Source organism: Rhamphochromis sp. 'chilingali' (assembly GCF_963969265.1).
Source record: "Rhamphochromis sp. 'chilingali' genome assembly, chromosome: 8".
NCBI lineage: Eukaryota > Metazoa > Chordata > Actinopteri > Cichliformes > Cichlidae > Rhamphochromis > Rhamphochromis sp. 'chilingali'.
In genome coordinates, this window is record NC_137935.1 from 14,966,008 (window position 1) to 14,980,468 (window position 14,461).

The following is a 14,461-nucleotide window of genomic DNA, read 5'->3' on the forward strand; positions in this document are numbered from 1 at the left end:
GTCTTATGCTTTTATGATTGTGTAAACTGCTTGCTTTTATGTTGCTTTTATTATTCTACCATGTACAGTGTTCTTGAATGTTCTGAAAGGCGCTTTCAAATAAAATGTATTATTATTATTAATATTATTAATATTATTATTAAATCACAGTAGATGTCTTTCTCAAAGTGCTGTAACTAAGTTTCAGAATTTAATCCACCCACTGTTATCATCTTCAATGCCCTGTACCAACACAGAGAAGAGCAGCTACCTGAACGCTACGCCAACAGAGGCCGATTATCTTGTTAATAATTTTACCTCCTCACTATGTAAAACAGCCTTATTTTTCACTGTAGTTCCTGAATCAGAAGTACTTGACTCCCTGGTATAATTCTCAAACACATAGCTTAAAGCAGTAAGCTGGAGAGGAAATGGCATTTCACAAATTTAGAAGATCAAGAGAAACCTGAAGATTCGATAGACTTTGCAGAACATTTGTGCACAAAGAGAGGATTAAGCCATTATGCTTGTTGTCTTTCAGAAAAAAATCCTGTAAGGGAACAAGGATGTCTACTGGTCTGTGATATCACGTAGTAGGGATAGTTGGAGGATGAGCCACCAGGTAAGTTATAGAGGTGAGTATCTAATGAATATTAAGGGAGACGACCAGCTATTGCAAGGAACAAGAATCCAATTCTTGCAGCCAAAGGAGGAATGAGCACTGGGAAAATGGGTAGAGAGGACATTAGTAGACATGGAAGCAGGAGAAAAAGAAACAACTAAACTGAGCCTGTTTACCACTCTTGAGAGGAAGATAATCTGAAAGAGACTGGATGGAACAGCTATTCCCTTTATATTGGAGATGATGAAGTTGAGGAGACACAGGTGATCCAGTCAGAGAGTGGAAAAGCTCCGAGCTCAACCCAAAGGGGTTGGAAAGACCTGCTCAACATTTCCTGGCTCAGAGAGCTAGAATTACAAATAGAAATAAGTCCAAATATCAGGCCTCTTCATTCACCTCTTCCTCCGAGCCTTGCCAACTCCCCGATGCTGGCCACGAAGAAGTACAACTTACTGGAAGAATAAGCAGATTACATTCTCCTGGTTGCTAGGAGCTTCGGCATCCAGACGATAGTTCCTGACTCACCGGCGGCATCTCCCTTGCCCCCATCGATTCTTCTGGGGGCCTCTGACTCATCGATGGTGTCTGGGATTGCTGCATGGCGGCACCGCAGAAAAGGGTAGTTTTATGCCATCAGTTTTTTCTGTTTTCATGACATCCGGTGGAACTATGTAGTTGCCGTTAGCTCCGTGACTATAATAGGGGAAGATTTTCTTTGTGCTCCCCTACTACTGGTTGATGTTGCTAACAGATATTTGATTGATGCTGAGTCATTTTCTTCACTACCCTGTTTTACGTGGGGTACCAAGCCCATAGTACATGCTAATTTTGTTGCTTTGGGAAACGTTTTTAATGTTTGCTTTCTGAGTTTCCCTCACTAACTGTCCCTACTTTCTCAAACACTGTGATTCAGTAATTGCACATGTACGCGCCACCTTGACCCCACTAAACTGTCTGTCGCTCGGGAGGAGTTTGCGACTATGGAGCACCTGGTCATTGTGGAGCATTTGAATAGTCCCTGGACTTCCCCATTACACAAGGTACACAAATCTGATGGTTTGGGCACCACGGAAAAGATCTAAATAACGTCACGGAAAACAATCGTTATCCCATTTCCCACATTCAGGATTATTCCACCCATCTCGCGGTGACCCTGATTTTTTCTATGATTGATTTAGTACAGGGATATCAGGTATCAGGATCTTGTGCACGTTGAGGATTTTGGCCTTTTTGAGTTTCTGCGCATGCCCTTCGGCATGAAGGGTGCAGCCCAAACCTTCCAGCGTTTGATTGACTTGGTATTGCGCGGGCTGTCCTTCATTTTGAATATCTAGATTATATCCTGGTGGCCAGTAGCTTGGAGAAATAGTACATGTCCCACCTGCTTCAGGTTTTTCAGTGTTTGGCAGCACATGGCCTGATCATTAACCCGTCTAAACCCGTTTGGTTTACCAGTTCCACCGAGACTAAAGTTGGAGTCATAGCTGGACTGGCCATCGGGCAAACCGGGCCGCTGGTAATTTTTTGTTTATATGGGCCGATGGATTTTATTTTATTTTTTAGGAAGGGTATATATAATGAAAGGTGTTGTATTGGCCAGTTGGTCATGATCGACTCTGGGCTGGACCAATTACAGCCGAGGAGGCCGGATGCACCCTCCCCCTTGTTTAGCAATCACGTGATTTTCGCGCATTGCATGCCGGGAACTCGTGGCAAAACAATCCATGTACCGCATCAAATGCAAGCATTTGCAGCAACGCAAAACGTTCATTCTCCAGTTCCAATACCTTCTTGTTTTTTCTTTGCCGCACAAAAAAGTAATGTACAAAACAAAAGGAGAACAATGCCGGTCCGTACAAAGACAGACTCGACGAAAAGACAAAGAAAAGATACGAGGAAAAAATCAAAGGAGTGAAAGGGTCAGATCCTTACGAGCACACATGTGTGCTCGTAAGGATCTGCAGAGGGACAAAAGACGTTAGCGTGCTGCCCAACTTTCACCACGCTCAGATTTATAATTATACGGTTCTTGGAGTGAGTGCATACACTCGTGAAGTTTAGTAACTTCAGGTCACTGCAACAAGCCCAGGTACAGTTTACCGACGGATGGGTGCAGGACCTTGAAATGCACCGTGTAGAATGAAAGACCATCGTACGAACAAAGGTAAGTTTACCAGTCTCACAAATCGTCGTCATAAATACACATTCGTTAACAGTTTATTAATATAACCTTTGAGCTCAACGGTAATTAATTAGTAGTGGAAATAATTTCTGGTAGCATTACAGAAATGTAGCAGTGACAATAATATTGTATGTTGTAATCGCACTGGACAATTAGTGATACAAAACAACTGTTTTATCCTGTGAGTAAAAGTATATGTTTTTGTCAATGTACCATAATAACAGAAGCGAAACGCAATATTGTGTCAGGGCAATTCACTATTTATGCACAATAAACAAAGGAGCATAGCGCGACAATTTCTGTTCAGCGCCAGACTTGCTTGTAACCTAGATCACCAATTATGTTAAGAAAAATGACGTATTAACTACTACAAAACTCTGACCTTTGTGGGAATGCTTGGAGCAGACTAACCTGTGAGCTGGAGTGTTCTGAGACGTTATATTTGGTATATCCAGACCATCCGTCGGCTCTTACTTCGGAAACATGGCTTAAAAAAATTCTCTTCAACGACGTAATCCGATTAAAAAAACGATCACTTTACCCGTCGGCTTCCCGTGGCTGTCATGCGACCGGCTATTAAAGTTAATAATACAGCAGCTTCTTGCCATTTTTTTGTGTTTCTTTTTATCGCTGTGTAACTGAGTTCAATTGAAAGCCTGCGTGCGCTAGTACCTCTTGCCACAAGTTCCCAGAATCCTTTGCGGTTTTACCCCTGAATGACGTCACATTTATCCTGGTGGGCCGGTCTCTAGTCAAAATGCCCAGGCCGATTTTTTGTCCCAGTCCAGCCTTGGTTGGAGTAAAATATTGGGATCTCTTGTGTCATCCTTACATACCTCCACAACATGAACATTTCAGATGATTTTATTTAAAATTACTATGACATTTATATAAAGAAATTATTTGCACAACATTTATTTATGTGTTCTTTTCAACATTCCTGAAATTATTCATAATTTACTATATAGGTATTAAATCTAGATGGTACAAAGCACTATGCCATTGCCAGTAATGGGCCACTACATTACATATAAATGCAAACACACTGCCAAACAGCAGTTATCTTTAAAGTTATTTGCAACTACACATGTGGTGAAAAGTGGAGAGAAAGAAAAAAAACTTAGGAACCCCCCCCCCCAAAAAAAAAATAATAATAATAATAATTTACTGTCTAGTCACCTGCAGATTTTTTAAAAAAGAAGATAGAGAAGTGAACTCCCATCCTCACTTCCTAATTACCTGGAGGCACCCTAAAGACCGGCCCCTCTCAAAAGTTAGGACAAATCAGTTGGTAACTAGATAAGACAAGGAGACCAAACATTGAGGGACAAATTATCATTTTCTCCTAAGATAGCAGCAACTCTTTCATGAGAAATAACTTTAGACAATTCCCCTTACCACAAATTAACAGTGGGACGTTTATCCTTGACCCAGTTAATTAGAATACATTTCCAAGCCAGCAACAATATTTTATCTAATACTTTGCGCTGCAAATAAGTTCATAAAGATTCTTTTGAAAGTAAACCAAGAAGAAAATATCCAGAGTCCCTTTAGATCTAATTCTTAAAAATATTGCTCAATTCTTGAGATATGGAACTCAAAAATCTTTTGATTAGTTTACATTTCCAGAAGTAATGAAAGAGGGTACCAGTTTGTTTTGGACATTTGGTACAAAAAGGGGAAACATGAGGTGTAATCTTATGCAAAACATTAGGAGCTATATATAGGTAGGGTTAAATTTTGTATTGGGTTTCACAAATGGTTGCAAGAAAAAGTAGATCTAGCTATCTTAATGGCTCCTTTCCAATCCTCCTCAGAGGATTATTAACATGATTATTAAAATCTCTCTCCCATTTATGAATAGCACTCAGTGTACTGCATGGAAAAGATGATTCAAAGGAATTTACTGTCTCTTACCTATGATGTTGTTATAGAGTGAAAAGGAGGCAAGAGTTGTTTTTTTTTTCTTAAATTGTTTTGCATGTGTGTGCGTGTCAATGATTAGATAGACAAAATTTAAATATATTTACTCACATACATCCATTTCTTTCAGCAGCATAGAACATATCTTGCAGTGTACTGTAATCCATGCATCCATTTGCTTCCGCTTATCCTTTTCAGGGTCGCGGAGGGTGCTGGAGCCTATCACAGCTGTAATAGGGCAAGAGGCGGGGTACACCCTGGACAGGTCGCCAGTCTGTCGCAGGGCTAACACACAGAGACAGACAACCGTTTGTGCTCACATTCACTCGCGCATTCACAACTATGGGCAATTTGGATTAATCAATTAACTTATCCCTACAAGCTGCATGTCTTTGGACAGTGGGAGGAAGCCGGAGTACCCAGAGGGAACCCATGCAAACAAGGGGAGAACATACAAACCCCACACAGAAAGACCCCGGTCTGATGGAGGACCTTCTTGCTATGCGGCATCAGTACTAACCAACAGGCCACCGTGCTGCACAAGTTAATTATAAATCCCTTATCAGTCAAAAATTAGATATAAGTATGTATTTTTCCAAAACTCTGTTATTTAATGTGTCACAGAATTTTAACTCATTCACTGCCATTGACGTCTATAGCCGTCAATAGCAGTGAATGAGTCAATGGGTTTAACTCATTCACTGCCAATGGCTGGCAGTGAATGAGTTAAGTGACTCGTAATGTCTACTAATGTAATAATACATGATGTAAACACAAAAATAGCAAAATAATTTAATTGGTTAATGTTTTTGTTTTTTGGTTTTTTTTTTTAGTTTATAATTTTTCCCATAACATGTTTCTTGGTATTTTTTTCTGGCTTAAGAAATATTATGTAACACTTGGGTGCAAAAATGCTACTTAATAAGCCAAAAGCTGAAGACAAAATTGCAAATATTTCTACAGCTACAGTGAACTTTCCAGGAGAGCTGATGTATGCTGGGATGAAGGTAATCCACACAGCACAGAATATCAGCAGGCTGAATGTGATCAATTTGGCTTCATTGAAATTATCAGGAAGTTTTCTTGCCATAAATGCAAGGATCAAACAAATGATTGCAAGGACACCTATGTATCCCAAAACTGCATAAAAAGAAGCCTGAGAACCTGTATTACATTCAAGAACAATAATCTTATTGCTGTATGTGAACAACATATGTGGGTAAGGTGGGTTTAAACTCAGCCACAACACACATATTACTATTTGAATCAAAGTGCAGGAGCAAATGATGATTCTTTGTTGTGTGTGACCAAACTTTCCAGCAATGTTGTTACCAGGAAATGTGGCTTTGAAGGCTGTGACAACAACAATGGTTTTTCCCAAGACACAGGAAATGCAAAGGGCAAATGTCACACCAAAAGCGGTGTGGCGCAGCATGCATGTCCAGACTGTTGGCCGACCAAGGAAAGTGAGAGGACAGAGAAAACACAGAAAAAGAGAGAATAATAAGAGAGAGCTCAGCTCAAAGTTGCTGGCTTTTATCACAGGAGTTTCTCTGTAGTTGATAAAAACCACCATTGTGGCCAAGGAGAGAGAGGCCCCTAACAGGGATACAAGTGTTAGAGCTATTCCCATGGGCTCATGATATTTCAGAAACTCAATAGTTCTAGGAATGCAATCATCTTTTCTCTCATTGGACCAGTATTCCTTTGGACAAGGTGTGCAGTCTGCTGCACCTGTTGAGGATAAACAGAAAGGGTAAGTGATGTATGTAGATAACATTTTAATAGAATATACAATTGTACTTGGAATAGAAATAAATTAAAATTACTTTTAATAAAATCATATCATGCAGTAAGTCAATATTTTAAATATTAGTTATATGTAGACACTAAACAAGCATGTTAAATTGTACACTTTTAACTTAATATGGGACATGCACTCTTGTTATTGATCCCTTGTCTACCTGTTGAGTTGGCTATAGTTCCATCAGCACAGGGTACACAGTCAAAACAACATATAGGTTTTCCCCGAATTTGAGCTTTTCTGGTTCCAACTGGGCAAACATTAGAACACACCGATGTGGGGACCTGTGACAAAAGAAATATTTAAATATTGTAGCTGTAAATGATTATGTGTTAACAAGAGAATACTAAAGGATGAGATACTAAAAGTGTACTGCATGTAAAATAGAGAGACATCATGATTACTTTTTTCCCTGTCCTCCACACTATCTTTTCCTCCTCGATGCTGAGCTTGTAATCACCATTTGCAGCAAATGTCAAATGACCAAGTGTCACATGTTGCACTTTTCCATTTATCAACTGCCAGTTAATGACATCATAAGAAGCAGGAGGATCGCCATTCTCATCAAAAAACACCTCATCACCAAACTGATTTGTGAAATTCACCCTTTGTAATTTTTTACTGACCTAGAGAGGAAAAGATAATGCATTAGATACATATAAATATTCAATTATTGGTTTTGTTTAAACAATTTCAACGATTGTAGCTTTCAGGTGCACTATTTCTCACCTCCTTGGGTTGAATATCTGTCAGGTTTAAACATCGCTTTACTGTTTGTGCTCCAACTGGTTGGCAAAATACCAGCTGATGCAGAGCATGTGCAATAGCATAAACCGCTTTATAGACATTATAGGTCACTCTGAGCTCTGTGACATTGAAGAAATCATTCTCGGAATTCATTAATGTTTCATTGCCTGTACATCTTTTCGTTGTGTCCTCAGTAGCTGCATGTACCCCTGGCAAAACAGGTGTGCAGCCCACGATAATCTCCCAGAAATCCTTCACGAAAGGTGCATGTGGATCTTTATAAGGACTATTACTTGTAAGAAAGTGTTTAAGTTTAGGAATAGCCATCTTCTGCATTACAAATCCCACTGTTCCACCAAAGGATCTATACATTTCAGGCGTGGATGGTCGAGATGATGTTATCCAAGCCACACAAGAAATCCATTGAATTCCTGTAATGTTCTGGTTCACAATCTCTTGCATCAAAGGATAAAAATCACCATCAACAGAAAAAGCTAAAATTACTTTGACAGACGACTGTTTAATTATTTCCACAACTTCTAGAAATTCATCTCTTGTGTACGTGCGTAGAACTGATGCAACAAAAGCAACACAAACCCCAAACTTTTCAACCTCCTCCTTAAAAGCAAGTATTCCATTACGTCCATAATCATTGTCTGACTGTATGGCTCCAATCCACTGCCATCCAAAATGTTTGACCAGTGCAGCCAAAGCTTTTGCCTGGAAATAGTCGCTGGGGATTGTTCTAAAAAATGTAGGATATTTAGTTCTGTCACTCAGACAAGCACACGTTGAGAAGTAGCTGATCTATAAAAGAGAATAGAACACAGAAAGAGTGTACATGCAATGTTACATCATACAATGCCATAAAACCAATATCACTTAGCATCATAAAATAAAAAACTTTATCTCTTACTATTGGCATATGAAAGGGTCCAAGAATTCCAGCCACAGCTATTGACTGAGATGACCCAGACTCTGCAATAAGGGCAGATATAGCTGGAGGGCAATGAGAAGATACATCTACCTCCTCTGCTCCACTAGCCAGTGTTAGTGCAGCACGTAGAGCATTTGTAGGAGATGCGCATGAGTTAAGGATCCTATAGCCAAGAGATATGTTTGGAAGGAGAGCAGGATCATTGTTGATTTCTTCAATGGCAAATAACATTGCCTGTGTCCATCGATAAATTCGCAGGTCAAATCTAAGGACATTTTAGTGATTGATCAAAGTAACCCAGCTATTGCTTCACATGTATATAAAGTACAATGTCAAGAATTAAAACACAAATAAACATACATGCATGACATATGAAAAAGCCATTTGTGTTAAATCATACCCTTCACACTGCACTTTAGGCGGCTCCTTATCAAATGTAGAGGTGCTGAGTATCTGTTTGATCAAGATTGGGAAGATTCCTCCGATCATTATGTCACCTTCCTTAAACAAACTTGGCATATCAAACCTGCCAAAAAGTTCACAGCCAGATACTGTGTTCGTGCTGAGAACACACAGAAATAGGAGGATACCTCTTTGCATGTTTGCACTGCATTGCCATATAGGCATGAGAGCACAGTTCTTATAACAACAGTATTACATGTAGCCAATGTGCTATAATTTCCCAAAGGGCTCAGTGATCTTAGATTGGCAAACTTGGAATCAGGAAAGTAATGCTTTACACGTATTGTTAAATGTCAGTAAACTATCTTGTATCGAAAAGTGTCTAAAACTACTTTTGCAATGCACATTAATCATAAAGAAATTTGAAAGAGACTTTAGAAAACTCTTTAGCTAGATAATGTATAAGTTATCCATAGTCTTTCAGTTTTGAAGATCACAGACAGGGTAAATACAATTATTGCCCCTATAAGTACACTGTAAGAAATGTACATAAAAATTACAGTTAATAACTGTAAAATAGCAATGGTAAATTACCATTAAATCAAAAAGAGTAATTGACTGTAATATGGAAATTACATTTCTGTAAATTGAAAAATTGTGATTTGCTTTTATTTTTACACTGCTGATATGTTGAAAATATATTAATGTACTGTAATATGGCACATTGTCTTTGAAAACAACAGGGAAAATCTGTAACATTATTTACAATTAATCACCCTACAATTTACATAATAAGATTGAATGACAATCTTTCCTGATTTTTTCATTTGAATTTACGATTTACAACTGTATATTAATTACCTAAAACATACCGTACTTTTAATTTTAACAAAATGTCAAAACATTGCTTGAATTATTGTGAAAATTACAGTGAAATGTTTTTAATATTAACAAGCTCAGGCTCAGTATATGTTAACAGTACATACAAAAAATTACTAATAATAAAAAAATATGTATTTTTTTTTAAGTTCTAGAGTCTCACCAAGTATAACACAGCTATTTATAATGAAACATAAATATTTTGTGGTATAGGGAGGTTTAAATCATGGATTTACCACTGTTCAGTCTGTGTTCAATCTGTTTGAGTGTGATACCACCTGCTTAAATTAAAATTAATTGATCAAAATGAAATACAAAAAATAATGAAATAATGTTACTAAATTGGTGTAGTTTGCAAGGTCAAGAGCAGTCAACGAATGTATTATAAAAGCTGTAACAATCAGTTTCCTTAAAGTCCATGCACGTTTGGGAGACAATGCATCACGTGTCTAAACCGTCACCTATACACACACATATATATATATACGTCCACGGCCGGCACCTGCTAAGCCATCAGCTGGACTTCATTGTCAGGAGCCTCGCAGAGTAATCTGGGTCCAAAACTCCATTTACTTTAGGTCCCAAAGTCAAACGAGCACTGCATCATCACTGAGAGTTAAAAACAGTCTAAATTCGTTCATCTGTAATAAAATGATCAGCGTTGCTGCTTTACCAGGTGTAACAATTAAGTTTAACGTCCAGGCATCCAAGAAAACAGAATTTATTAAATTTAACGGAGTTAAAGTTAGCAGGAAGTTAGCTCGCTAGTTTCCACCTAAACATGATAAACCATGTTCTGACTGAGAGATTTCTGAAAAAATTTAAACGCACAGCTCTGCTATCACTTCCAACATAAATGAAGACAGAAAACTAAACAGCAGTGACGTTTTTAGGGTTACTGAAGTGGGACTAGCTGGTATAGAATGAGCACTCCTTCAGTGGGAGACTGTGGCACCCACGGTGTGGGACGGAGAGATTTCGCAGGTCTTTCCTCCCCACTGCTGTCAGACTCCACAATAAAGACTTTAACTGATCAAACACACACATCCACACATGTGCAATAACACTAAGTGCAATACTTTTCTGGCATCGTTGTATTTTTACTCAGCTGTATATTGCATTTGTATTCTATTTTTATCTTATTGTATATTTTATTCTATTTTATTCTAATGTATATAGTATTTTATTTTATTCTATTCTGTACAGTTGTGTACTGTATTTATCCTTATTGTATTCTAATTTTTGCTTCATAACTTTTGTACTGTCCACTTCCTGCTGTGACAAAACAAATTTCCCACGTGTGGGACTAATAAAGGTTATCTTTTCTTATCTTATCTTATTATCGCTAGTGACACAGCTATATTAGCAAAACATAAACACAGTGAAGCTGTAGGATGAATGCTAACTTTTTTCCACTCGATAAAAGTTAATGTGAGGGTTCCCCATGGTTAGGGACTAATGCTATCGCATGGCAGGATGCTGTAAACAGACCAAACTTCAGTCAGGTGAACAACTGAGATAATCCATCCACAATATGAGGTTGGCTAAAGTTTGACTTATCTAACTGTTTTGTTTCGCTTAATGCGCCTTATAATCCAGTGCGCCTTATGTATGAAAACAGACCCGTTCATCGACAGTGCGTCTTAGATAAGATAACCTTTATTAGTTCCACATGTGGGAAATTTGTTTTGTTACAGCAGAAATTGGACAGTGCGAAGTTATATAGCAAAAATTAGAGAACACTCGAATACAGAATAAGATACTGTACACAACTGTACAGAATAGAATAGAATAAAATAAAATACTATATGCAATAAAATAAAATAATACATACAATAGGATAAAAATAGAATACAAACGCTATATATAACTGAGTAAAAAATACAACTTATAAAAAGATTGTTGTTACGGTTTGGAAGAGAACTCAAGCGCAGGACTCCGGTTCTGATGCTCACAAGAAGGGTTTATTTACAAGTCACCAGGTGTATATACAAGAATGTGCGGGGGGTGTTATATACAGCTGAGTGGGGGGAGAAGGGGTCTCCAGGGAAGTCCAAGGGAAAGCACGCGTTCTTCAGAATATCCACTCACACGATCACAGGCTCACACTCCAACACTGCCACACGGGAATCACACGGGGAAAAATCCAGGAAGCTCTGTAGACAGGGAGACAGGGTTAAGAACGACGCACAGAGGAAAACACTCTTAACTAAACTTGCTGTAGCTTGACTTCACTAACGCGTGGTAGACAACGATCCAGCGACGAACAGCAGGTGGGCGGTAGAATGGGAGAGTCCCGAGTTGCGTCTTCGGAGGCGGCAAATTGGCGTGAGAGGGCGTCTGGCTTGACATTACGGGAACCGGGTCTGTAAGTGATCGTAAACTGGAATCTAGTAAAAAACAGGGCCCACCTGGCTTGCCTGGCGTTGAGGCGTTTTGCCGATCGAATGTACTCCAGGTTCATGTGATTGGTCCAGACCACAAATGGCTGGGCAGTGCCCTCTAGCCAATGGCGCCACTCCTCCAGGGCTAGCTTGATGGCTAGTAGCTCTCGATCTCCCACATCATAGTTGCTCTCTGCAGAGGTGAGACGGCGTGAAAAGTAGGCACAGGGATGCAGCTTACCTCCTTGCTGCTGGGAAAGCACCGCCCCCACTCCAGCGTCCGAGGCGTCCACCTCCACAATGTCGAGATCGGGTTGGACGAGAATGGGCGCCGAGGCAAAGCGGTCCTTCAGATGGGCAAATGCTCATTGAGCCAGCTCATCCCAGCAGAAGGGAACCTTGGGAGAAGTAAGACGGGTCAGAGGCAGGGCCAGTTTACTGTAGTTGCGAACGAAGCGCCGATAAAAGTTTGCGAACCCCAGAAAGCTTTGAAGCTGTCTACGGTCGGAAGGGGTCGGCCAGGCGACAACGGCTTGAACCTTTGCAGGATCAGTCTTGAGGTTACCCCGATCGATGACGTGGCCCAGGAAGGAAACAGTTGAGACATGAAACTCACACTTCTCCCCTTTAACAAAGAGACGATTTTCGAGGAGACGCTGAAGGACTTGCCTGACATGGCGTTTGTGGTCGGCGACAGATCGGGAGAAGATGAGGATGTCATCCAAGTAAATGAAAACGAAATGGTCGATGAAATCTCGGAGCACGTCATTCACGAGAGCCTGAAACACAGCTGGAGCATTGGTGAGACGGCATCACAAGATATTCGAAATGGCCCAGGTGAGTATTGAAAGCCGTCTTCCACTCGTCTCCCTCCCTAATCCTCACCAGATGGTAGGCGTTGCGCAGGTCCAACTTTGTGAAGATGGTGGCACCCTGGAGAAGCTTGAACGCGGAACTCTGCTGAGTTCCGCGTTCTTGGTGACAAAAGAGAAACCAGTGGCAACAGGTGAGGACGAGGGGCGAATGAGACCAGCGGCAAGTGACTCATTGATGTAGTTTTCCATGCTTTCCCACTCCGGTCGAGACAGGCTATACAACCTACTGGTCGGGAGCGGCGCGCCTGGGAGGAGGCCAATCCCACAATCGTACGGCCGGTGAGGGGGAAGGGAGCGTGCCTTATCTTTACAAAACACTTGCGCCAGGTCGTGATAAACAGACGGTATGGAGGACAGATCAGGCGGTTCTGAAATAGTTTTATTGGGTGGTAGGCTCATGGCGGGGGTGGCGGCCTTTAAACAGGACATGTGACACTCCTCCCCCCACCCCGAAATACTTTCTTTCCTCCAATTAATCACAGGGTTATGTTGACATAGCCAGGGATAGCCCAAGACTAGTGGTGTGAGTGGGGCTTTAAAGACGTACAACTGTATGGTTTCAACATGATTGCCAGAAAGAGACAGGGAAATCGGTTCTGTGACATGAGTAATGTCTGGAAGACACTGGCCACTAAGGGCTGTGACTTGGAGTGAATGAAACAGAGGCTCCGTGCTAAGACCTAATTTTAGCGCCAGCGAGGCATCAATAAAATTCTGTTCTGCCCCGGAATCGATCAGAGCGTCGAGAGAATGAGTCTTGAGACGAACCGTTAGCTTAGCCGCAATCATGAGACGAGGAGGAGACTGAGAACAGGTGACCTCGCCCACCCGTACACTCCTCGCTACTGGCGGGCGCTGTCTTTTGGCCGCGCCTGGCAATCCATGGCAATATGGCCCTTGCGGCCACAATAAAAGCACTCACCGGCTCTCCCGCGACGATACCGCTCCTCGGGCGACAGTCTGGAGCGGCCCAGTTGCATGGGCTGTTCACTTTCTTCCATGCTGTCCGACGAGTGACTGCCGCTAGATGCGCCCCCACCTGACGTCTCCATGTGCCCCGGGGGCCTCTGGGAAATGTAGTTTCCGGTTCCCCGACGCGCCCGTAGGTGCTCATCCAGCTTCACACATAGTGTAATCACATCAGACAGGGTCTTAGGAACATCTCTCATCATCAGCTCTCTCTTTAACTCATCACAAATATTATTCAAGAGAGTACTTATCAATGCCGACTGCCCCCAGCCAGTTTCTTCGGCCAAGGTCCAGATTTCGACCGAAAAATCCGCCATACTCTGCCTCCCCTGCTTCAAATTTAACAGTCTGTGGGCAGCCGCCTCCGCTCCGGTGCCTCTTTCAAAAACACTTTTAAATTTGGTGAGGAAGTCCTCGTAAGAAATGTCTGGGGCTGTTCTTAAAACAGCTTGCACCCAGTTTAATGCCGGCCCACGTAACAATTGAACCATAAAGGCGATTTTGGCCCCATCTGTCTCATATGTTCTTCGTAACTGATGGAATTGTAGGGTGATCTGAGTCAAAAATCCACCACATTTATCGAACTCACCCGAGAAAGGCTCCGGCGCTGGTAACGATCGCTCTGGAGGTTCAGTGGAAGCCGGCGTGGGGGAGACAGGCGGAGCGGCTGCAGATGGATTTGGAGCCGATAGCTGAGGAGGAACAGACGGAGGGGGTGAGGTTGGGCTTACTGACGGTAGACGTTGAGCGAGGGCTTG

At 41.3% G+C, this 14,461-nt stretch overlaps 1 protein-coding gene across 1 annotated transcript; it reads right to left on the reverse strand.

The window, feature by feature from the left end:
- Nucleotides 1-5,535: 5,535 nt before the first annotated feature.
- On the reverse strand, nt 5,536-13,133 carry LOC308401545 (vomeronasal type-2 receptor 1-like; the record flags this gene model as incomplete). Its single annotated transcript, XM_080889816.1, has 12 exons — nt 5,536-6,440; nt 6,671-6,794; nt 6,915-7,136; nt 7,240-8,064; nt 8,174-8,459; nt 8,595-8,720; nt 11,567-11,631; nt 11,715-11,841; nt 11,887-12,052; nt 12,101-12,206; nt 12,258-12,649; nt 12,773-13,133. 12 exons carry the CDS (start codon nt 13,131-13,133, stop codon nt 5,536-5,538), a joined length of 3,705 nt encoding a protein of 1,234 aa, XP_080745942.1.
- Between the last annotated feature and the right edge of the window lie 1,328 nt (nt 13,134-14,461).